Genomic DNA, 26,693 nt, shown 5'->3' with positions numbered 1-26,693 from the left:
TGTGTGTGCTGCAGTATGATGATAATCCTTGATGCCTTCACATGTAAAATAGATTTCCACGTTGGCGGGATCGGTATGTTATTATCTTAAATTATAACGCTGCTCTCATCTTTTACACACACATGACACACGTATACGCTAATTGTTATACAGGAGGATGATTGTCTTCAGTGGTTGGTTATGTGGGTTTCATTCATTCATTCATCTTGTGTGCAGTCAGTGCAATCCAAGAACTGATTTTCAAAATAAAAGCGTGAATGCATCGTCTTTTTGAAACAAGCTCGTCGTTGCGTGGCTGCGTGCCGTAAACTCAACTGCTGCTAATCTGATGTTCACTCGTTGTTGTTGTTGTGGCCGAAACAGGTCAGAGATCCTCTCTGGGGGGAATCCCTTCGCCTTTAACCATCTGCTCATTTTCCACAGGCCATCAGGAAGGATAGAGCTTTGTTTTTGTGTTTTTCTAGCATGTACATGGGTTGTGTGATATTGGTTTTATTTTCATGCTGCACAATTTATGACAGAAATATCACAACTTCCAATCCGCGGTACGGACCAGACAGCAGCTGCAGTGGTGCAGCAGATGAACGACATCCTGAGCATCGCAAGCTGTTAAAGGGATAGTAGCATTTTTTTTAAAGTGGGGTTGTATGATCTACAAATAGCCCCTAAGTACTTTAATTGCAGTAGAAGACTCTCTGCACTCCTCCCGTTAGCAACGCCAGCCCATAATAGCCCTGCCCAGAGATTTACAACATACAGTGTTGTGAACAGACCCAAAGAAACGGTCTATTTTCGCGGCCTAAAAGAGGTTTTACCTGAAAAAAAATACACAGTTCCATTGTTCGCTATAATATAATTTTTTCCAGCCCTTCAAAGTTCAGGAAAAACACAGTTTTTATTTGGACCTAACCAACTCACGTATCCCTCCGCCCATTGTTAGCACCCGCCGATCAGCAGTTGGTTAGGTCCAAATAAAAACTGTGTTTTTCCTGCACTTTGAAGGGCTGGAAAAAATTATATTATAGCGAACAATGGAACTGTGTATTTTTTTTTTCAGGTAAAACCTCTTTTAGGCCGTGAAAATAGGCTGTTTCTTTGGGTCTGTTCACAACACTGTATGTTGTAAATCTCTGGGCAGGGCTATTATGGGCTGGCGTTGCTAACGGGAGGAGTGCAGAGAGTCTTCTACTGCAATTAAAGTACTTAGGGGCTATTTGTAGATCATACAACCCCACTTTAATAAAATGCTACTATCCCTTTAAATAGGTTTTGACAGTTTTACCACTTGGTGTCTTTTAAAAACACATGAACATTTAGCTGTTAGCAGGCGTTTATGGCACATTTCAACACAACCTGCTGTCTGACAAGAAGCAAACAACAAATTCTCACTATTCTCAGCGGTGTCTTTTTCTTTTTATTATTATAACAGTAAGGTGTTAAATTTCATATGCACAGAAACAACTTACTACATCTGCTCGTTTACTACCCATGTTCTCAACTCCTCCCTCCTGTGAAAGCCATTCAGCTGTAATAACTCTGTCAGAGTGCTGCTGTGTGCATGTTTATGGTGCCATCCAGCAAATGGAAGTCTGTTAAATTGTTGATGATACAGAGATCCACAAGCTTGCCCCCAGGATGCATTTATGGAAAGTAGGACAGTGCTGGGCACCGGTGTGTCTATTACTAAAACCTAAAGTCTCATCCTCTTCCTCTTCCTCTCTCTGTCTCTCTTACAGGCCAGCCCTGCCCCGATAATCGTCAACACAGACACTCTGGAGTCGGTTCCTTATGTGAGTTTGATTTTTTTTTTTGCCCTTTTTATTAAATGCACCTATTAGTCTTTTTCAATAGAAGATCAATAACTGCACACAGGGCCGTTGTATAGGGGAGAAAGGTGATGATAATTCTAGGGGCCCAGCGCCCAGTGGGGCCCATAAAAAACCCCAGTAGTCTAATCTTTGTATGACTGAATTATTCTGCGTAAGACCCTGACTAATACTCATAGTACACTGTAAAAACTCAACATCTTTCCAAGAATATTTGTCTTATTTCTTGTCCAAATGTCTCATTTCTAGTCAAAACTAATCTCTTTCCCCTTAAAATAAGACTCATTACCTAAAAATTAACTTGTTTTTAGATAATTTTCACTTAAATTCACAATAAATAGAAAAATCTGCCAGTGAAAACATGTTTTTTGTGCTTGTAATAAGGAAGAAAAACTTGCTCCACTATCAGATTTTTTCTACTTATTCCAAGTGAAAATCTGCTTGAAAGAAGTAAAAAGTGTCTAAAAACAAGCTACTTTTAATATGATGTGTCTTATTTTAAGTATAATGATATTTGTTTTGACTAGAAATTACATTTTGACTAGAAATAAGACAAATATTCTTGCTAAGATACTTGAGTTTTTGCAGTGTAATGCTGCATTAGCATCAAAACAAAGAAGGCTAAATAAAAAACGATAATACATACGTAGTCTAAGAAAAAAAAAAGGAAAAGTTAGGGGGAGGGGCCCACTTTAGTATTCTTTAAGGGGGCCCAGAATTCCTAGCAACGGCCCTGACTGCACATTTGATTTTAAAAAAAAGTGAGTTTGAGGTTAGATAGTGTGCTTGATGCATTAGTTACACATTTTGATTGTGTAACTTATCTTAGTAAAACAAATGAGGTCGCAGTGTTGAATTATTGATGTTCATCATGAATAAAAGACCAGCACAAGACTTTCTAAAGACCTTCATCTGCAGCGGTTCTCACAGTATTTTACATCAAAACAAATAAATGAAGCTTTGCTGCAACGCAGAGGCTGAATTAATAACAAAATCCTCTCAAAAGAGGCAGCCGGCTGCACAAGGCGGTGTATTTTTCATGATTTAATGGCGAAGTTAACAGTTAAAAATGTTTTATATGATGCATGACGAAGCGAGGAGAGCATCAGCCCCATCCACCGACTCTTTATCCAACTCATTCTCAATATTTAAGCACTTTGTTCATGTGATAAAATAAAGATTTGATCCTATACCAACATCAGAGGAACTCTTCAACTGCTGTTAGCTGTTACTTATTTAGTCCTTTTTCTGCCTCCACACAAGTTCTGATCATAATATGTGATGTAGCTCAGAAATGTTGCTCAACTGGGAATATGATATACACATGCATTATGCATCTGCATAATGACAAGAAGTGCTGGCTGGTAATTAATCATCTCAGTGAGATATAGAATGAGACCGGCTCTTTTACAGCCAAAGCTCTGTGTTGCAAAAATAATGTTAATTAACTATCACCTCAAATTGTTTCCCTCGAGATGAGACCTATTTAACACAGAGAAGCACAAGTGGCCCTGCAGAACACCTGTCAACCTCTATTTAAGTTTGTGGAGTTGGCCGTGGAGCTGCTTAACATCATCCTCTGTGAATATAATGCAGTGTAATTATTCAGCTGCAGCGACATGTTAGAAGGATTAAAAATGGAGTGAATGTCTTGGCTTAATCTCTTTTTTTTTGTTTTGTTTCCTCAGGTCAACGGCACAGAAATTGAATATGAGTTTGAGGAAATCACTCTGGAGCGGGTGAGTGTCTCAGATCCCACAGCTGCGTTTGACCTCAGTAAAAAATCCACCGTACGAGTGGAGAACAGAGCTCCACGTTCTCCTGAAGGCTTCAACATGTGCTGCGAAGCCCCGATAGAGACAAGTTGAAACATCCCCTCTGTGCTCAGATGTGCACTCAGTGATCTGTGTGTATATAGTATATATTTATCATGAGCTGTTATCTGAAATGGATGAAATGATCTGTGGGCTGCAGCAGATGTGGCACACAGTTGGCATGAGCTTGTAAAAATGAATCTCCAAGTCGCTGAGACAGAAACAGCAGCTCAGTGAACACTAACAGGCGCAGAGCGGAGAGCGTGATCGCAGACGGAGCCCGGCCGACAGTGAAAAGACGACCAAAAGAGCCTGCAGTAGGATTTAAAGGAGAATTCTGGTCATTTTTGACCCCTAAATCGTTGTCCTGATGGTCACCCAGTGTTGGTTGGAGCAAAAAACGCCACTAAAATTGATGCAGGCAAACCAGAGTTGCACCATGGCTACCCGGCGCTAGGGATAGCAACAACGCTAACCTATGGGGGCAATTCTTTTTCAACCACAACAAACACTCAGAAAACAATCAAATATCTCTGGTACATGACTAAATATAACAGTACAAACTTACATAAACAGTATAAACTTTGTGTTTTTGCATGTAGTCCCTCACCTCAGATAGCCCAACTCTGAAACATCCCAGAAAGACATTACTATCCCATCACAGAGCGCCTGCTCTCCCCGCCACAGAAACTAACACTTTGTCCTTGTTGTGATGATTTCTTTACCAAAATAAACGGTGGAGCAGTGCAGTGGTAATGTCCAAAATATCTCTGATATGGACATTACCACCGATGCATTCACGCTTTTATAGACCAAGACACAACCAAAACCAGAGAGTATCAAGACCAAGACCAAGACCAAGACAAGACCAAGTCCAGACTAAGACCAGTTGAGCTTAAGACCGAGACGAACGAGACCAAAAACAACCAACTAGTTACACCATATTTTGCTATTCCGCTAGATTGTAGAACGCGAGAGGACGAGTGCCAACGCGTCTGTGTCACAAAATGCATGTGATTGGTCCCACTTGAAGGGGGCGTATACAGTAAATAATGATATCCAAAAATAAAGCATGCCTGCCTGGATATTGTAGGCTACAAATCCCTTCGAGACCGTTCTGCCAGTCCGAGACATTGCGAGACCACAAAAAACTAAAAACTGGTCGAACTACAAGTCTAGTGGCTCTAGTTTACACTGTTTATACTGTACACTATATGAGTCCAGTCATGTACCATAGATATTTGATTATTTTCTGAGTGTTTGTTGTTCAAGTTCAACTTCAACTTCACTTTTATTTATATAGCACAGTTAAGGAGACCTGTGACAGTCGTCCAAAGTGCTTCACAGAGCAGAGACAGAAACAAAAACAATGCATGTGCAAGAAACAAGCTGACATGCATACCATCACACATTCTCACACACAGATGTATGTACATATACATATACGTTAGGGGTGTAACGGTATATGTATTCGTCCCGTGCCGTCACGGTACGGGGGTCACGGTTCGGTGCACACAGTCACACGACGAATACGTATGAATGAATATTAAAAAAAAAAAAAAAAAAAAAAAAAGTCGAGTCCTCACTCGAATCCAGGTGGCGGTAATGAGCCTCGAAGCTGCCTGCAGCCGTCATAGCAGACGAAGAAGAGAAGTGATGAGAGAGTGAAGTTAGAGGAGGAGAGCTGTCTGCTTCATTCATGTCACTGTGGCTTCTCAATGAAACAAACGGCGGCGGCGGCGGCTCGCGACCATAATACATCCATGCTCGCGACTGGTCCACCGGACAAAGTCCGTCGGCGATGTTTCACGGATGCGCGGTGCGTCGCTAGAAACGCATCAAACACGTAGCGCATGTTCAACCCGATATGTCAATCACTGGTGCAAGTAAAAAGACTAGTTGTGTGCAACAACTTATCCCGCAGCTTTTAAGCCTCTTGACATGAACACAGACAGGTGAGGAGAAAAGGAGACCGCACACTATATATAATCAGACACATTTTGTCTGATGAAGGGCTGACGCCCGAAACGTGAGTGACATTAAACTGTCACGGGAGCTTTTAACTAGTGTGCGGTCTCCTTTTTTCCTTACCTGTGTCTTTCTTGGTGGTCCAGCACCTAGTCTTCAGTTTTTTGGGGGATGTGCGTGTAGCTGCCTAATATGTTTTATGAACACAGACAGGACCAGAAACATCACCAAAGTAACTGCTAGTCTAATTTAACTGTGTAAACCAACATTGATGTCAGTTTATTGTTTTGTTTTTTTAATAATAATAATTTAATAATTTGAATAATAGTTGCCAGTTGTCAAGTGCACGTTTTTTTTCCCTCTAGAATTAATGAATGGCATTATAACACTCCTAATGCACTTGTTTTATTTTGTATTCTTTTTTCTTTTAACTTTTATAACACAAGACAGATTTTAGTTTTACATTCAATTAGTGTCTGTTGTACCGAAACCGTACCGAACCGTGACCCCTGAACCGAGGTACGTACCGAACCGTGACTTTTGTGTACCGTTACACCCCTAATATACGTACATATGCGCATACGCAAACGTGCACAGCTACAGTAGTCATAAACAACAGTGCACATAGATATTTAAACAAAACTAGCCAGGATTAGAAGTCCTTATGGATCCGAAGGCCAAGGAGAAAAAGTGCGTTTTTAAAGCGCACTTAAACTTTGTGCGAATTGCCCCCATAGGTTAGTGTTGTCGCTATCCCTAGCGCTGTTTAGCCATGGTGTAACTCTGGTTTGTCTGCATCAATTTTAGTAGCGTTTTTTTGCTCCCCCCAACACTAGGTGACCATCAGGACAACGATTTAGGGGTCAAAAATGACCGGAATTCTCCTTTAATGCAGGCAGTAGTGAAGTCAGCCTCCCATCCATATTCCTGTGCCTCCATATTTATCAGCTGCCATGGAGCCTTCGAGTCGTCACCTTGAAGAGCTGAGCAGCATTTTTAGTTCCAGTGTCGAAGGCGGCGAAGCCCCACAGGACACACTGAGTCGGTTTTTAATCAAGAGAAGCTGCTGTTCCCATCAACTTCCAACTTAACTTAATCAAAGCTCGACTTTCACTTTGTGACTCGGCTTCCAGGGGATTTTTTTTATTTGCAGAGCCGAGTCGACGCTTCCAAATACAATATCTCACGGAAAAAATGATGATGATCAGGAAGAGCCGGGTTCAACTCGGGGGAGAGACGCTGCGACTTAACACGCTGACCGCGTTGTAATCACACTGAGAGCACTGACACTCTAATATGAAGGCACGCCATTAAATCATACATCAATACTTAATTGAAAATAAATGGTTGCTGGTGCTTTTAAGCGAAAAGCGAAAGCAATGTCTGCTAAACACATACAGTGCATGCACGGTAGTACACAAGACTTATTTTCTGCTTTTTATCAGTGAATACGTGGAAAAACTGTCGAGTAGATCAACTGATTTGAAAAACAACAAGTTAATTAATGCAAATGACACAATTAGTGTTTTTAGACACTTTTTACTCCATCCAAGCATATTTTCGCTTGAAATAAGTAGAAAAAATCTGATAGTGGAACAAGTTTTTCTTCCTTATTAGCTACAAGCACAAAAATCTTTCTTTCACTGGCAGATTTTTCTACTTATTTCAAGTGAAAATTTGTTTGAAACAAGTGAAAATGATCTAAAAACAAGTACATTTTTAGGTTATGAGTCTGATTTTAAGTGGAAAGAGATTAGTTTTGACTAGAAATGAGACATTTGGACAAGAAATAAGACAAATATTCTTGGAAAGATCTGAGATTTTGCAGTGTGATTTGAAAAACAAGTTAATTGATTGAAATCCAGAAAATATAAGCAAACTATTAGGATTATAAACTGAATTGAAGCTCCGGATCTCCAGTTTGACTGCAGCAAATGACACAATTAGTGGTGAACTAACAGCTGCTGTGACACCTGAACACCAGAGGAAGACAAAATATGTCTTGAAAAGGTAAAAAAAAAATGTTAAAGGGATAGTTCACCCAAAATTGAAATGTCACTCATGATCTCCTCCCCCTCATGTGGACTAAGGGCTGGGAGAAGTTTCAGAGTCCTCCGTGGCTTCTCTGAGTTACAGGGGGTCTCGGCGTAGCAATGCATGTCCATATAACGGTTGCAAATGGATACCAACTGTCTTCGTTAACAAAAAGACACACCAAAAAACATCCAAATACCTCCATGCTGCTCGTATGTAATGTCCGTCTTGTATTGAAGCCCCGAAATGCGAAATTGTCCCGAAAAAAATTAAATAAGTCTATATTTCAAGCTTGTTTGTAGTGGAAGCTTCTCGAAGCTCCTCTTCCCGGTTCGTGTGTCTTTTTGTTACGAAGACAGTTGGTATCCATTTGCAACCGTTATATTGACTATAATGCACTGCTACGCCGAGACCCCCTGTAACTCAGAGAAGCCACGGAGGACTCTGAAACTTCTCCCAGCCCTTAGTCCACATGAGGGTGAGTAGATAATGAGTGAAAACACCTCTCAATTTTGGGTGAACTATCCCTTTAAAGCAAATGAAGTCAGTTGAGCTCCGTCTGTGTTAGAAAGCTTGCAGCTGATGGTGGTTGAGTGTTGGTTCGTTATGCAAATAAAGAAAGTTCTTCATGCTCTTCATTCCCTCTCTTCTGCGTGGCTGCAGGGGAACTCGGGGCTGGGCTTCAGCATCGCCGGAGGGACAGATAACCCGCACATTGGCGACGACCCCGGCATCTTCATCACCAAGATCATCCCCGGAGGAGCTGCAGCCGAGGACGGACGCCTGAGGTCAGGAGAACGACTTAGATAACCTCTTTCTCTCTCTCTCTCGACTCACTTGTTAATCGCCGTAGCAACTCCTCCACTGTGGCGCTGGATAATCTGCCCTCAGAAAACAAACATACAACAGCCTCGCTCGCTCTCATCACGGCTCTCAGAGGAGACGCCGTTTCTCTTGCTCATATCTCATATTTCCATGAATATTTTATTTATTTATTTATTTTATTTTATTTTATTTTATTTGTGTATTTGAATGGGACAGTGAGTGCACATTAACGGACATACTGTACAGTAAGAACATGTGCATATGCCGGATTATAGCAGGATGCTTGTTTCCGTCCGTAGTCCCAATAACATAAAAACAGGTCAAAAACAATACAACATTACACATACTGTAATAAAAACTACTGGAATACTGTTAGTTATATATTTCCTTTTATATTGAATGTTGTAGTGAGTAATTTAATGAAATTAAGTGAAAATACATGTGATACAGGATATAAATCCTCTACATCAGACTCAAAATAATGACAACATACAGAAAATAAGGCAAGGCAAGGCATCTTTATTTATATAGCGCATTTCATACCAAGGCAACTCAATGTGCTTTACATAAAGACAAAACATTAAAAAAAGAAGCATAAAACAGAATTAAAACAAACAAAACACTAAAAACAGAGTTAAAAGCAAGAGCAAATAAAAGTAAAATAAAAGAAAATAGATAAAGTTTTAAGTTCTCAGCTATAAGCACGTGGAAAGAGAAATGTAAACACAAATATACCATTAAAAACTTCAATAACCCATACATAATATGACATAAACATATAACAGAATAATCAAAAAATAATCTCCCACAAGAAAAATAACAACAACAAAAAATCGAATAAAAATCCAAGTCTACAAATTCATAACCTCGCTTTATAATTATATATTTTGTAAAATCCTTATTTGACCAGAGATGATCAAATCTGTTTTTAAGAGAGTTCACTGAGGGAGCTGCACTACATCCTTAGGAAGCTCATTCCATACTTTTACAGCCCTAAGTGCAAAAAAATGTTTTCTTTTGTAATAACGACACATTTTTGGTCAGAGTTTAGTTCATACCTATTATTCGAGAAACTAACAACCGGCTCCATTGTGGAATCATATATTTTACGGACGAGTTTATACACCTCAATCACCCCTGAGTTGGCAGTTTTAAGTGCCTTAATCTTTCTTTGTATGCCATTAAATTCAGACCTGGGATTCATTTGGTTACTCTTCTCTGAACTGCTTCAATTTTTTAATTAGTAATGCACAAATTAAACTTCTGTTTATGTAAATCTCAAGAAAACCAAACTGGTTCTGTGCCTCAGCAACAGAAACACGTGATGCCTGAACCATATTTCTGATTGTCAGGGGATAAATATCGACCTTAGGAGTGTTATCGACACATGAATTCATGTTCACCTTGTCATATTTAGATGTAATATAAAAGTCGAGAGCTCTTCACTCATCCTGCAGCAACAAATTTAAACAACATCTATGTATCTGGCACATCTGGATATGAATAAATCCATCCTTGATGTGTTTGTGCTTGTCTGCTCCGATGTTAATACTCCTATATTCACTTACATATAAAATGTTATGAGAGAGACAGAAATGAAAGAGTTTACAACACTTCCTGTTGAAGAAGCGGAGGATGAAGAGGAATAAACATCCTCCATGAGGTGATTGCACTGATTCAGGATGCTGAAGAGAACGGCTTTGCACTGTTTTCACAGCAGGCTCATGATTATCACCGAAAATATCAGTTTTACTGCTGGATACTGCAGAATAAGATTACTATAGAAACACACAACACATGATGTCATTGTGTACTGTATGTGTGTGCATGGTGTGCGGTGTGGAGGACTGTTCTCTGTGAGGAAGGAGGCCTGATGGGGATTAAACATTAGAGAAGCCAGACACACTTCCTGTCACTGCTCTGGGACCTTGGAGCGGAGCTCGAAGCATATTAATGCCTCGGCTCGGCTGCACCGGCCCGCTGGAAGCATCTTAAGTGTTTCTCGTGGAGGCTGCTGTTCTGCAGAGGTTAAAGCTCGTACATGTTCGTACAGGTTCTGCAGTCAGGACCAAACCCACAGTGACGCCACCATTTTACCACTGGAGGTGTCTTTTCTTTTCTCAAAGCCTTTATGAATATACGTTATGTTTACATTTAGGTCTAATCTGTTCTCACAATGCAGAGTTTTTCATTATAGATGGCTGTTAAAGGGACATTGTGTAACTTCTCCTGTTATCTATTCATGAAAATCGATTATTTGGTTCTTCAGTCTGTTTTTCATTAATCAGTAATCCCCCCCCATCAACAAAGTGAAGTGTTCCTTTCAGCTCTGAATGAGCCGTTCATATCATTCATATCTCCATGGAGCGGGTAAGCTCGGTGCTGCTGCCATGTGGTGTCGCCATGTTTTTACGTTCAGTGGCAGCGTGACGGTAGGAAACCACGGAAACTCAGCGGAGACACCGGAGCTGTCGGCTCAGGTGGAGGTGGCGTCTGTGAAAAGTCACCGCGGTAACGCAGTGAGGAGGAACGGAGCGTTACGCTGATGCTGCATTCACCTGCAGTCGGGCAGACGGCCGTCGCTAACAAACCAGATGTCATTTTAGTCACAGAAGTCCAGAGAAAGCCGGTAAAACAATACCACATCGCCATGACAACATATTGTCACGTGTATTGTTACGTGCAGCGGCTGTCGTCCGTCTGCCGTCTGCCCAATTTCACGTGAATGCAGCATGAAAAATACAATTGAGTTGCTTGCGATGTACAACCACAGCGCTAGATGGGAGTAATTCCTACACAATGTACCTTTAATCAGTTTGTAGTTCACTTTTAGGCAGTGTTGGGAACGTTACTTTTAAAAAGTAATTAGTTATAGTTACTAATTACGTCTCCCAAAAAGTAACTGAGTTAGTAACTCCACTACTTCACTATAATAGTAACTAGTTACCAGGGAAAGTAACTATTGCGTTACTTTTTCTTTCTTTTTTTTAAGTTTAAATATGTCGAAGAATTTGGATTTTTTTTCTCTCATTTTTAAATTGTATTTTATTGTTTTCATATATTTCACTGATCGCAATTATGGAACGCGAGTGTGTGTTTTATTGAAAGCGAGGCCTATGAAAGCTGTGCCTATGAAAATAGGTTACAGTGGGTTTTTTAAGTGCTGTGGCTACAAGCAAATCTCATATTGGGCCCTAGTTTCCTTGACCGAGCGAAGTCTAAGCTCAGCGCAGCTTTGCCACGCCAACGGGGCTGGACCAGGTCCATTTCGCAAGATTGGTGGGCCGCGCAGTCAGACTTAGACCAGCGTAAACCCTCCCCTCGTCCCTCCCACCGGCGCAAACGGCAAAGAGGGAGGAGAGAGGGCGGGAGGGAGACAGGAGGAGGAGAGAAAGGCGTGGAGTGGGTTTGACACAGCCGAGTCAGATCTTCACCAATCAAATGAGCTCCTCTCCTCACCTTTAACTGCGCGGAGGGCGATGCGCGCTGCAAGTTTGTCATTTTATACTTGGACATGGACGGAGGAGACAGCGACGCCAGAGGCCGAACCTCTCCCCGGAGGAAACAGCTGTTTCCCCGGAGGTCCGAGCTCAGAGTGACCAATAATGAGTTTACTAATAATAATACAAATATCCTTAATCAGGTTTGATCTGATACACTGAGAACCCCTGCCCAATAGTATAAGAAACAACAACTAATAAACTAATAAAGAAACTCACATTTATTCAAACCCTGTGTAAGATGAGAGGTGTAATCACAACATAAACAAACACCATGCGTAACGGATGAAATCAGCGTAAAGGACGCTCTCTCTCTCTCTCTCTCTCTCTCTGTCCGTCTCTTTTTTTCTCTTTTTTTTCTGTGATAGAGAGTACTGTAGTAGGCTATATACTGACTATCTGATACCGAGGCTGTGGTGGACTAAGAGAGATGAAGATTTGTGTTTTGTTTTTCAATACGGCTGCGTGACGCGGTCGCTCGCTCTAATGAATTAATAAGTAAATAAATAAATAAATAAAGCGATCATCACAAGGGCAGAGTGGTATCTCAACACGGCAGCGACATGCAGTCATCCACCCTCAGTCCTGCTTGGGACATCCACAGCTGCTTTTCAGTGCCAGTTCGTCCCTGCTGTGTTAATTCAGGTGGAGTTTCCTTTACGCGCCGACAGCCTTTGATCTCTGCTTTGATCTGACGTCAGATGTGACGGGACAATCTATATAGATATAAATTCACTGTTGATTCCATTAGTTGCATTAAATAGTGGTTATTGTGGATATTTATTGCATTGAAATGTGTCTGGAACTGTGGAGATCTGCCTGTGAGGTCTTGGTGACGTGTGTGCACTGCAGGTCAGTCAGTCAAACTTCCACTGCACCTGCTGCGCTTCGCTCTGCGCTGAGACTAGACCTGGTTGGAGGTGGCGAGCTTTCAGCGCAACCTCGGCGAGACATTTTCGCACAAAACTTCCACTGCACCAAGCTGAATCTGTGACGCCTCCCCCTGCTGCGCGGCCACGCCTATCTCAGCGCAGCGCGATCTGCCAATCTTCCAATCTGACTTTGCGCTAGGCTGCGCTGGTCGAAACTTGCATTAGACCAGCTGCGCTACCTTGCGCCACCTGCGCTGCGCCAGCAAACTAGGGCCCATTGTCTCTGTACAAAGACAACAAAGACCTTTTTAAATGTGAAAACAGCGGAGACTTATTCAAGATTTGCGTTTAATAACAGGTGAAACATCGAAATTAATTTATTCATGGCCACATTAAAGCAGAAGTAAGCGATCCGGTCGTTTTGGCTAATGCTGCGTTCCAGGCAGGCTTTTGAAACCGTAAGTTACAGCTTCAAGTCACGACTTACGGTTTTGTAGCGTTACAGGCAACCCGCAACTCGTGTTTCTCCGACCTGTTGCCTGTGAAAGTCACTATAACGGCCACTCGTAACTTCCGACCCGCGAACTCGCACCAGATCGAACTGGTACGACTTCACAGGTCGGAAAAACACGAGTTACGGGCTGCCCTGAACGCACCATAACTTCTTGTCAGCCGATAGAGTTAGCAGCCCCTGCCCTCGTCATGGATCTATTGGTCCTCGTCCCTACGTCACCACATTCAGGCGCATCCCTTGGCTGCACACACAGCCCTTCATGCCGTTCTCTCTCCTCATTGGATAAAAATTGTAGGATACAAGAAAAGTTTTCTCCTCGGCTCAGAGCAGAGCAGAGGGACTGAGAGACCCGTGTTTCGGTCCAAAAACTCTATGTAAGTGATTGCTGTCGGAAGATATAACTATTTAAGACTTATATTAACACAAAAATATCGCTTACTTCTGCTTTAAGTGAAATTATTAACTTTACCGATTATCCATCTGATTATCTGTCCTGCTGCGAGCGCACAACTTCTCAGGGTATCCGCGGATCCTTAAAAAGTCTTAAATTCATGTATCTAAAATTAAGGCCTTAAAAAGTATTGAATTTATTAGAAAATTCTAAGATGGTCTTAAATATATAATATATAATACACAGCATCATAAAATATGTATGCACTTAAACTTTTATATGAAATAACAGGGTATCCGCGGGGTCTTAAAAAGTCTAAAATGTGAAAATCTATATTCTAGGTCTTAAAATGTCTTAAATTTGTTGAATTATTGTGTTCAAGTCTTAAATAATTTTAGACAGGTCTTACATTTTCTTATGCCCACCATGGGCGAGCATTTCACTCGCATTTGCCCCTAAAAAAAACAAACATGTGTGAACCGGGAAAATCACAAAAAGATCACAACCTGCGATTGGTCAAAAACTACAAATCCCACAATTCTCTGGCCTCAACAATAACAGTAGTTAGTGTAAGTAAGGGAGAGTGGAGCTGTCGGTGAAAAGAGGAAACAACGCCACGTCTGGTCCTGTTCTATGTTGTTCGTTCACACCGTCACCGTTTATTCGTTACGTCCGCGGTGTAAAAGGCCGTGACGCAAAGACGCGATTAGGCGCGAGACGCGGTATACGCGACTTTTTTTTTTTGCGACGCAATACACCCGATTTTTTTATGGCGACGGGACCCTCGCGTCTTCGACTGTTTCATCGTGTCACACGAGGAACGCTTTTTTTTCGCTCGAGTTTTTACGCGCAACCAAACGCGAGATACGCGAGAAATGCGATTTATCGCTCGTTCTGACTCGTGTCAAAAAAAAAAATCACTTTTTTTTTTTTTTTTTATGTCAAAAAATTCACGAGCCCGCCCATTTTCACTACAACAACATTTTTTTTTCTTCTTCTTTTTTTTTGGGCATTTTGGGCATTTTAATGGATAGTACAGTTGAGACAGACAGGAAACGGGGAGGCGGAGAGAGGGGGAATGACACGCAGTAAATGGCTCCATAACCACTACGCCACGCGACGCCCCACTATAACAACATTTCTGCTCTCATCCACCATGGTTGAGGTCACAACGCTGCTGTAGCTGCTCTGGAAGTCCGAGACAAGTCTGAGGCCAAACGCCGCCGTCGCTTCTGGTCCACGACGGCGAGTTCCGGGCTGATGAGCTACAGAGACTTTAGAGTCAAAGAGGAGCAGTGCGTCGCTGTGTCGGACTGTTTGGATTTAATGAAGAAGCTGCACAGAGTCAGGTGAGCAGAAGCTGCACAGCGTCCTGCTGTGCTACCAGAGCTTGATATGGAAAAAAAAAAAAAAGAAAGAAAAACCGCCAGGCGCACGTCGCGGTGGAACCGAGAACAGCTGAGTTTTCCTCCTCCAGCTGATCTGTGATCTGTGGTGAAGACGTACAGAGACCTGCCACAGTGTCACGGTGCATTACTATAAACTCTGTCCTCAGACTGTCCTGACTGTCTGTCCCTGAACACCACACAGAGACGACATGGAGCTGTGTGACAGGTTGAGTTTTATTTATCATGATAATTAATACATACTTAGTAACAAGCCTGTAAGTTCAACACATCAGTATGCTACTGTGATTTAACTAGCCTAGTTAAATAAAAAGATGTAGTTTAATACCATAATATATAGGGGTGACCAAAGGCCAATGTATTTACTTAATGTGTCAAATATTGTCTGCAGGCGGCAGGGCCGGCCCTAGGATTTTGGTGGCCCTAAACAAGATTTTTTTTTTTTTTTTTCTTCTAAGCGCAAACACCAAATCACTGGTTAAAACTGAATACAGTCATGTTTATGCCCTCTGAGGTTTGAGGCCATTTTCTCGACTTTTACATATTTTGATCTTTTTAAGATACTTGCAGATGTAACAATACTCAAGTGTTTTATGTCTAAATATTAGAACCTCCGCTGTAAGCACACTGAGGCCAGTTTGTCCTAGAACACTGTAGAAAGAAATAATTTAGGCCAAATGCTGGAAATATGAGGTCTGCTTTTTGAAAAAAATTCAAATCCCTTGTGAAAACACTCCTTCAGTCATGAGAATGAACTGTTTTGGTGCTTGAAATAGGATATGAATACAGTAATAGATACGTGTAGAAAGTCTAAAATGAAATGTTGTAAGATTGCTTTTTGAGCACAAATGTTGTCATTCTGCCGTTCTATTTTCACCAAATGTCTCAAATGTGAGATAAAAGAAGCTGAATATTGACTTCACATTACATATAAAGCTCATAGCGTGCACATGCAGACCTCAGGATGTTTAAATTACTTGAATGAACCCCGGTACCTTTCTAATCATGTGGCCCCCCACCTAACGGCTGTGGCCCTAAACAACCACATAGAGGGTTTATGCCAGCGGCCACCGGCCCTGGCAGGCGGAGACGCTCAGAGAGAAAGTGTGTGTGTGTTCTTGTCTTTTACCTCAAGGAGATTAAAGTAGTGTCTCTACTTTCCCTCCGAACTCTGCAGCTTCCCTCTGCTAGTTTGTGTGTGTGAGGCTAAAAACTGCGTGCGTGCGTGGTTTGTGTACAAACTGAACACTGCCTCTGATTGGCTTAGCATGAAACCTTACTCTGCCTCAACCAATCATCATCACTTATGCGGTTGTCTCCCCCCTCCCTCCTCCCCCCTCCCCTCACCAAAGGAGAGGAGGAAAAAACAACAACAGTTTAGCAGCTTCTGTGGCTGAGATGAGCCAAGTCGGAGGACAACGGCTTCACTGAGTAGTTTGTAACGCGCCTCATTTAATTGTCGGTAACGGCGTGGTAACGGTGGACATAGTAATTAGTTAGATTACTCGTTACTGAAAAAAATAACGCCGTTGGTAACGCCGTTTATTTTAACGGCGTTATTCCCATCACTGCTTGTAGGTCTTTATTAACTTGAACTACAAAAAAAACAGCCCACTGTAGGTGCACTGTCTGTATTTATGGTATTCTAACAGACGCGATATGTTAGTACACAGATTTTTTTGACTCTGCTTTTCACTGTTGTAAGTGCGTATGTGTGTATATCCATGGGATTTTGACTGTGTGTGTGTGTCTGTCTATGTGTGTGTGTTTCTATGTGCATGAACACTGGGTCCCAGCTGGTACCTCTAAGCCCCCCCCCCCCCCCCCCACCCCCACCCCCACCCCTCCGCCCCTCAGGAGACTTGTGTCCTTGAATGCCAGGCCATGGAGGTTTTGGTCAACACCTCAGGGGAATTCATACTGAGCCGTGCACTGATTCTGATTTTCACACACACTCACACACACACACACACACACACACACACACACACACACACACACACACACACACACACACACACACACACACACACACACACACACACACACACACACACACACATATACATCTCTGTTGCACATCACAGGCATGCTGAAATGAGTATTGAATATGCACAGTGTTGCCTGCAAACTAAAACCAACACACAAGCACAGAGTTCACCATGATCTACTGCCAACAAGCATCAGATATGTGAGTGAGTGTTTGTTTGTGTGTGTGTGTGTGTGTCTGTGTGTGTGTGTGTGTAGTGTCCACAGAGAGAGGAAGTAAAAACAGAACTGTCTCCATCTGTAGTATAAACATGTTATATTGTATCCCCAAAGGTTAGCACTCACTCACTCACTCACTTATTTATCCATGTTGGAAGAGTTTGCAGAATGAAATGATGATGATGCGAGCAGCAGCGCAGCAGCTTTGCTCTGAATGATAATCAGTCGTTATCTTCATCGACGTTGTTTTTTTGTTTCTTCCAGAGTGAACGACTGCATCCTGCGGGTGAACGACTCGGACGTGTCGGAGGTTTCTCACAGTAAGGCGGTGGAGGCGCTGAAGGTCGCCGGCTCCATCGTCCGACTATACGTGCGACGCCGCCGGCCGATGCTGGAGACCATCATCGAGATCAAACTCATCAAAGGACCAAAAGGTTCTATCATAGTTGTATTTAACGGGATAGTTCAACATTTTGGTAAATTGGCCCATTGCCATAATCCCTATAGTCATAGCAGTAGGTTCGTTACCTTTAATTGTCGGTGCAAGGTATTTTTAGAGCGGCGGAGCAGAGCCGCGAGCTGCTCAGAGCTACGCTACGGAGGCTCATGGGATTTCTTGGTTTCCCTCATCAAACTCATCAAATACACAATCCAACAACTCCACAACGCTCTGGTGGACAAGTTGTGACCTGCACATTCACCACGCTATGAGATAATAACACAATGTTACCAGACAGAGTTGTTTTAGAGGGAAATGCAGAGACTGCTTGATGAAAAACTGTCCCTGAAGGCAACGTGCATCAGCGGTTTTGCATGAATTTACCTCTGAAACAACTCTGTCTGGTAACGTTGTGTTATTATCTCATAGCGTGGTGAATGTGCAGGTCACAACTTGTCCACCAGAGCGTTGTGGAGTTGTTGGATTGTGTATTTGATGAGTTTGATAAGGGAAACCAAGAAATTCCATGAGCCTCCGTAGCGTAGCTCTGAGCAGCTCACGGCTCTGCTCCGCCGTTCTAAAAATAGCTTGCACCGTCAATTAAAGGTAACAAACCTACTGCTATGACTATAGGGATTATGGCAATGGGCCAATTTGCCAAAATGTTGAATTATCCCTTCAATATCTCATGCATAACATTTGTCATTCATAATAACCCCCAAAGACTAACAGACTACTCTTGCTCTCATACACAAACACACACTCACACACACACAGGGCTTGGCTTCAGTATTGCAGGTGGAGTTGGGAACCAGCACATCCCCGGTGACAACAGCATATATGTCACCAAAATCATCGATGGCGGGGCAGCGCAGAAGGACTGTCGGCTACAAGTGGGAGACAGATTATTAATGGTGAGTATCGGGTCTGATGCTGCAAACATCACGAGTCCAAGAAGATCTAAGGGATACGCCAACATTTTTTTTTCCGTGTCTTGCCTCACTCCTGAGTCCATGACCAGCAGATAGACACCATCCTTTCGACTGTGCGTGCAGTAACAAGGGAGATAGAGCCGTATCGCCCGTAATTAGCTTAGCTCAAACACTGGAAGTGTATGGGTAGTGTTAGCCTGCCTCCTACCCGAGCTGAAACCAGCAGTCAGAAGCTGATTTCATTTTAGCTCTAAACTCTGTAAATATATCACTTTATCAACATTTCAAACATTTTTAGGTGAGAAAGTAGCCGTTTAGATCAGCAGTGTGTCGTTAATTTGTCTAAATACCAGCTGTTTACAGTTTTGTTCGGATGAATTCGGCGCTACTCAAGCTAGCCGTTGTGACCAACGCACTTCCGGTTACTTTCACAAAATAAAACACCCGTTGCCCTTTACACACAGAAAACCATGAAGATAGAATTTGTGCTTTTACTTTGAAACAGGAAGCTAACCTACCCTCGATGTAGCTAGCTTGAACCAAAATAAAGCGTCTTTGCTTGAACCCTCCGTTTTGACCGATCTCGTCCCGTTAGCGGCATTTGACCGCTCAAGATGCCTTACCGGAGAGTTTTGTCAGCTCTGAGACGAAGATCGGCCCGCCGGTTTCCGTTCAAAGTTGCTGAAGAGTTTCTCTGATGACTTTAGGTGGAGGCAGGCTAACACTACCCATACACTTCCAGTGTTTGAGCTAAGCTAATTACGGGCGATACGGCTCTATCTCCCTTGTTACTGCACGCACAGTCGAAAGGATGGTGTCTATCTGCTGGTCATGGACTCAGGAGTGAGTCAAGACACGGAAAAAAAAAATGTTGGCGTATCCCTCTAATACACAGAGCCTGTTTCCAAGTTTTATATTTACGTATATATAAAAAAAAAAAACCTGTTTCACATCTGTATCTTGTTACCACAGCGGCTGCTATCATACAGACTGATATCCAAGAGACTAATAATGACTCAGTGAGTGAGGCCGCGCCCTGTGTAATACACTGACCACCAGTGCATTAACCGAGTGGTGCATGTGCAGCTGAAAACATTAATCCTAATTGATAATGAAGTGATTAAAACACACATACCAGTGGGAAGCTACAGTACCGGCGGCTCGCTCGCTGCTGCAACAGCAAGCTTCCTGTCGAGGAGCTCGGGCGTCCCGCTCGCTTAACCAGCTCTTAATTTAATTACCTTCCTACTGTTGCGTTTGTGTTCTCACCCAAAGACCATCTGTCATAATCCAGTCCCCTGGAAGCAGCGAGCGCAGCAGACTGATCTGAACTGAGCTGCACCAAGACGAGGCAGAGCCGAGTAGAGCAGCGTGAGCCTCTGACAGGTCGGCTGTGTGTGTGTGTGTGTGTGTGAACAGGTGAACGACTACAGTCTGGAGGAAGTGTCCCACGAAGAGGCCGTGGCCATTCTGAAGAACACGTCGGATGTGGTTTACCTGAAGGTGGGGAAGCCCACCAACGTCTACCTGTCAGACCCATATGGGCCTCCTGATATCACGCACTGTAAGTCGCTTCCTCCTCTTGTCGTATCCAAACTGATCAGTCGTCAGCTAACTACAGTAGTCGTCTGTCTTTAGAGGTGTTTTAAAGGGATAGTTAGTTCACCCAAAATTTAAATTTCACTCATTATCTACTCACCCTCATGTCACCTAAGGGCTGGGAGAAGTTTCAGAGTCCTCCGTGGCTTCTCTGAGTTACAGGGGGTCTCGGCGTCCATATAACGGTTGCAAATGGATACCAACTGTCTTCGTAACAAAAAGACACAACAAAAAAAATCCAGATACCTCCATGCTGCTCGTATGTAATGTCTGTCTTGTATTGAAGCCCCGAAATGCGAAATTGTCCTGAAAAAAATTAAATAAGTCTATATTTCAAGCTTGTTTGTAGCAGAAGCTCCTCTTCGTCAAATTTGACGAACCAGGAAGAGGAGCTTCGAGAAGCTTCCGCTACAAAACAAGCTTGAAATATATAGGTATTTGGATGTTTTTTGGTGTGTCTTTTTGGATGAAGAAAAGTGGTATCCATTCACAACCATTATATGGACAAATACTGCTGCGTGGACCCCCCCGTAACTCAGAGAAGCCACGGAGGACTCTGAAAATTCTCCCAGCCCTTAGGTGACATGAGGGTGAGTAGATAATGAGTGAAATTTGAATTTTGGTGAACTATCCCTTTAAGCAGATGAGACATTGTGCTATTCTGTAAATGTAAAAAATTACACAAATGCACTGAAGCCATTTGTCAGAGCACAACTGTGAATCAACTGCACTTTTACAATTTACAAAAAAAACATCAAGTTAAAGCTGCACGAATCAGTGTTTGGCCCTGACTTACTGTACAGTATATTATCACCTTTTTCATCATCGCCATGGTGCACATTTATTTATTTATTTATGTATTGGATCTCCATTAGCAGCAGCTATTCTTCCTGGAGTCCAAACATTAAGTCAAGATTGTCTGTTCTCTATTCCTCCGAGTCCATCAAGGAAAAAAACAAAACAAAAACACAACAGCTAATACAGTCACAACACATAGATACAAGCATAGACATAGACATACGTATAACACAAGACACGATACAACACTTGTACAGTAAAATTAAGATTCCGTAAATATGTGCATATATTACACAGCAGTTACCTGCTTTTCCAACATTAGGGTTGGGGTCTCTCCTAACACGTGTAAACCCCAATATTCACTCCTCTTTTAGCTCTGGTTTGGTTTCCATTCACTTCTTTAGCTGCTGTATGCTCAGCTATCTTTATCTGCTAGTCTCTATCAAGTGGATTTAGCAGCACGGTGGGGTTTCCAATAAAGGCAGCTGCCTGCTAACAGTAAATCTATGTAATTTAACAGTAAATAATCTAATTTAAATGTAATCGAGGATGAACTGCATTTTGTGTTTCATTGTCCGTTATATGACGAAGCCAAGCAGGTTTTTGTTTCAGAAAATGCAAAATGTGAAGCCTGAGTTGTTTTGGGTTGATGATGATGAGGTAAAGTTGGAATGGTTCTTCAGAAAAGAAGTCTTTACTATAGCTACTTTCATAAAAAAGTGCCTGGTCAATAAGAAAAAGTTAATTATTTATGTGATTTCCATGTGGTTTTTGTTTTGTCTGTGCTCTGATGACTTTGTTTGTTGTCTAAATATGAAATGTGTCTTGTAAGCTCTTATAGGCTGGGCGCCTTAATTGGTGCATGACACTTAGATAGATATAAATTCATTCAATTCATGAACCTTTAAACCAAAATACTGAATTAAAGAGGCCAAAAAACTCAAAAAGGTGATAATTTGCTTCATTCAGCCTCATTCATTTACTCTGTCTTTTTTTCTATAAACAATGAGAATTCAACATTATTCAGTCTCATTTTTCACTTTTAAAACCTCTTTGAAAAGAAGCTGTGCAGAATCCTTTATTCATCTGTCAGATAATGTTTCACTCCTGTCCTCCTTTAATCCCAATTAAGTTAATTTTGAAATTGAATATGAAATACTGAAATATTGAAAATGCAGGCAGGTCTAGTGTTGTGCCAACCAGTTTGTCTGTTTATGCCACTCTCTTTTCTTCTCCTCTCTCTCTCTCTTCCCACAGCTTTCTCTCCAGCCATGGAAAATCATATCTCTTCTCCCATCAACAGTGGCACTCTGGAGTACAAGTCGGGTCTTCCCCCAATCTCCCCCGGGAGTTATTCCCCCCTCCCTAAGCACTTACTAGGGGAAGAGGATATAAACAGGTTGGATGGTTTTTCCTTCTTACGGTAATTACCTCCCTTCTTACCAGACGACTTGAACTGCAGGTAGAAGCTTTGACCCCCCCCCCCCCCCCCCCCCCCCCCCCCCCACCTCACACACACACCCCTCTTGTCTCCCACTTCCTCCACTAATCTGTGTTTTGTGTGGCAACGCAAAAAGCGATCAACACTCCACGGGGAGCTGTGATCCTTTTGACAACATCTCTTGTTTCCAACGTTGCATCAGCTGTTATTCCTGTAAAATTCATAAATCCCAAAGTGTGTGTTTGTGTGTGTGTGTGTGTTTGTGTGTTTGTGTGTGTGTGTGTGTGTGTGTGTGTGTGTGTGTGTGTGTCCCTGCAGTGTTTTTCAAATATGTTTTTTCATGTATTTATTTTTAAAACACCTCTAAGACGATGAAAATTGGTCCCTTGATCCCCGATCATGAAGAGCAACATTACATTATATCCTGGTTAGGGATGTCATCATGATTATACATTTTCCTTGGTACGACTACGATTATTGTCAGAGAAATAATCACGGTACTACAATAATCACGATTATTATGCATTAATTAATTTCACAACAATATGAATGTGTAAAATGATCAAATATAGTCAAAATGTAATTACATTACTCATTGTTTACACAAAACATTTCCAGTATCTATTAATATAGGACCAATTCATTAAGTGTTTGGAATATTAAGGTCATAAATTGTCATCTACTGTATACCAAATGTTTATATTTATTTTAATCTTTTTTGTTTTGTTTTGTTTTGCTTTGCTTTTGTAATTACAAATGACACGCTAACATCTAAATTCCTACCAATTCAGTGTTACATTAGTTAAATGTCTGCCAATATGGTTCCAACATTATCTTTTTTGAAAAGTAACAGTATTTAGGAATCTTTACGATTAATTAATTGTGGTGTTTAATACCACAATTAATTGTGAAAACAAGTAATTGTGAGTGACATCCCTAATCCTGGTTGCATTTACTCCAACAGTCTGCCCCAAGAAGTAGCTATTTGAAAACCACTGTCTTGCTGTAGTCCTGTATTTCCTGTATTGTTGTGCAATGTTGTTGTTATGCTTCTGGACTATTATGTGTTGTTTGATGCCATGTCTGCTCTGCTCAAATTTGAATTTTAAGTAAAACAAAGCCATAATACATACAGTATACATTGTATTTTGGTCTTGGTGGTACATAAGCTGTCTTTTGGAAAGGCTTCTGTTTATGTTGGTTATCGGAAATGATGTTTTTGCCCCCGGGTGCAGCAACGTGCGTTCTTGCACTAGTAAGATACATCTGGATTGTGGCAGGTGAAAATGTGAGAGGGGCCGGCTGTGTTAGGGACAGATGATGTGATATCAGAGGTTTCATCTGTGTTTTATATAGTTTTTTTCAGTTAGAAACAAGCTGGAACAAAGTGAAGAATTTCAGCTTGATCATGGCGCGTACCCATTTTTGGAATTTAGAGAGTCACGACGAGCTGATAGAACAAATCCGTTATGATATCTGTAAAGATGAGTTACAGCATTAATAGGCTGCAGTGCTACATGAAGTACGTTATGAAACATTTCAGAAAGGGGAAAGCAATCCCAGACTCTGTGGGTAAAAAAACAAACAAACTACAAACCAAAGACATAAATAGATATTTTGTTGTCACATCTCTAAACTTGTGTGTTCTTAATGCAAATGGAAACAAACCCAGTTTATTCAGCTGTGTACTGTTTTCTCTCTCTCCGTCTTCCCTCCCTCCCTCACACTGCCTTGCTGGGTTTCTCTACCTGTTGCTGTTTTCTAGTCATCCCACTCTGACAGTCATCCGCTCCCAGTCCAAACAGCAGGAAGCTTAAGATGTCTTAAAGGAACTGAGTCAGAGCCAAACATTAGCAGGTCCCCACCTCGTCTACCCCAACACCTAATCCCAAAGCAAGCTGTTATAAAGAGGTGGCCGAGTCCGTCTGGTCAGCAAATGTAGCCAGAGGTGGATGCTGCTTGTCAGATTGGTGTAGTAGCCTCTACTGTATGAACATGTGTGAAGCCAAGACTTCAATGTATGCAAGCTCTCAATTATATAAAACTTATAGGGATACGCCAACTTTTTCTTTTTCTTTGTGTCTTGCCTCACACCATCCTTTCGACTGTGCGTGCAGTAACAAGGGAGATAGAGCCGTATCACCCGTAATTAGCTTAGCTCAAACACTGGAAGTGTATAGGTAGTGTTAGCCTGCCTCCTACCTAAAGTCGCTAATTAGCTTAGCTCAAACACTGGAAGTGTATGGGTAGTGTTAGCCTGCCTCCACCTAAAGTCATCAGAGAAACTCTTCAGCAACTCTAAACGGAAACCGGCGGGCCGATCTTCGTCTCAGAGCTGACAAAACTCTACGGTAAGGCATCTTGAGCGGTCAAATGCCGCTAACGGGACGAGATCGGTCAAAACGGAGGGTTCAAGCAAAGACGCTTTATTTTGGTTCAAGCTAGCTACATCGAGGGTAGGTTAGCTTCCTGTTTCCAAGTAAAAGCACAAATTCTATTGTCATGGTTTTCTGTATGTAGAGGGCAACGGGTGTTTTATTTTGTGAAATTAACCGGAAGTGCGTTGGTCACAACGGCTAGCTTGAGTAGCGCCGAATTCGTCCGAACAAAATTGTAAACAGCTGGTATTTAGACAAATTAACGACACACTGCTGATCTAAACGGCTACTTTCTCACCTAAACATGTTTGAAATGTGGATAAAGTGATATATTTACAGAGTTTAGAGCTAAAATGAAATCAGCTTTTGACTGCTGATTTCAGCTCGGGTAGGAGGCAGGCTAACACTACCCATACACTTCCAGCGTTTGAGCTAAGCTAATTAGCGGTGCGCCAGCTCTGCCCGTATCTCCCTTGTTACTGCACGCACAGTCGAAAGGATGGTGTCTATCTGCTGGTCATGGACTCTGGAGTGAGGCAAGACACGATTACATTCGTAATGAAGGATAAAATTAGCTATAAAAGCTGAAACTGTTTGTCGTACCAGGCTGTAGTATGCTTATTGCTGCTGTTAAGTTAGATATTGTCTCTGGGGACAGAGACTCACACAGCTGCTTGAAGAAGTTAAGTTTTTGTTATTTCATTTTTCCGCATCAGAAGTTGCAGCTTGATCGGATATTATGGGTTTGGTGCAAGACGCCTTCTCAGCCAGTCTATTTATTGGTCATATAACTGTGTCACAGCATTTGAAGGATGGCAGAATAAAACAGTTTGCTGTCTATTAGAAGAGGTCTCTGTTGCGTGCTGTGTTGAGAATTACGCTGTGTTGTCATATTCCATTTGCAGAATAAAGACCGGCGGAGGAATAGTGCAGCAGAGTGATAACAAAAGCTCATTTCAGAGGATAACTGAAGGACCCCTGTGTTAAGCTTTGTTGAGTGAAGGATTAGTGCTCCATTCTCTTTAGAGTTAAGAGGTTTACTGTTCTGTGCTCTTGCCCAAGGTGCATCTCTAATAACCTCTGAGATTACCATGCTGACCTAAAGTCTAACACTGGAAGTTGCTTGTGTCATTCCAGTTCACTGTGTGTTCAACTACAGTCAGAACAAACCGTGTGGATCCTCAGGTTCCTCTAATACTGGAGATAATACATCTGCAGAAACAGGCAGCGTTAGTTTTATCACAATGCACAATATAAAAAGTCAAACGTTATTTCCGATCTAATAATCTAAATTCTAAATTAACTTTATTTCCCCTAAGTCTAAGGTGAGGGAAAAGGGTAGCGTCTCCCAGTTTAATCAGCAATAACAGAATGATTGAGAGTTTCCACTAAAACATATTAGTGAGTTTTAAAGTCTTGAGATTTTTAGGAATTAATAATAAAAACACATTTTATTTAAAGAGATTTTTTTTAGGGAACTCACATTTTAATATGAATTGAATACCCATAGAAAAACAATGAAATAAAGCAGGTACAGCTGAAATGTATGAAATATATAACACAACATTACTCCTCTTGAGAAGCCGAGTTTTAAGTATTTGGGGGGCTGGGAGGGAATTAAAAGTAGATCGGTTTTTAGTGTTTTAGCGAGATATAACCGGAGATACTGGTCTGGAGTTGATTTATCACCATTTAGTTTGAGGATTTTGGCTTTTAATTGAATTGGTGTCAGAGTGGAGTGAGCTGTG

The 26,693-nt window shown here is 41.8% G+C and overlaps 1 protein-coding gene across 5 annotated transcripts in view; it reads left to right on the top strand.

Annotated features, from left to right (window-relative positions):
• dlg2 (discs, large homolog 2) overlaps window positions 1-26,693 on the top strand; it is a gene marked incomplete at its 5' end in the record, with an annotated part of 269,853 nt that overhangs the window by 194,332 nt on the left and 48,828 nt on the right. For 3 of the 5 annotated variants that reach the window (XM_083986422.1, XM_083986424.1, XM_083986425.1), the window contains 7 exons: window positions 1,737-1,790; window positions 3,515-3,565; window positions 8,306-8,430; window positions 17,623-17,792; window positions 18,575-18,711; window positions 20,149-20,293; window positions 22,384-22,525. In XM_083986422.1, coding sequence (XP_083842548.1) covers window positions 1,737-1,790; window positions 3,515-3,565; window positions 8,306-8,430; window positions 17,623-17,792; window positions 18,575-18,711; window positions 20,149-20,293; window positions 22,384-22,525 — 824 coding nt within the window. Of the gene's footprint in view, window positions 1-1,736; window positions 1,791-3,514; window positions 3,566-8,305; window positions 8,431-17,622; window positions 17,793-18,574; window positions 18,712-20,148; window positions 20,294-22,383; window positions 22,550-26,693 lie in introns of all 5 variants that reach the window. The other 2 variants (XM_083986423.1, XM_083986421.1) reach the window with 1 other exon arrangement.

Source organism: Trachurus trachurus (assembly GCF_905171665.1).
Source record: "Trachurus trachurus genome assembly, chromosome: 14".
Lineage (NCBI taxonomy): Eukaryota > Metazoa > Chordata > Actinopteri > Carangiformes > Carangidae > Trachurus > Trachurus trachurus.
The sequence above is the reverse complement of the archived record's forward strand: the minus strand, read 5'-3'. Positions and strand labels throughout refer to the sequence as shown.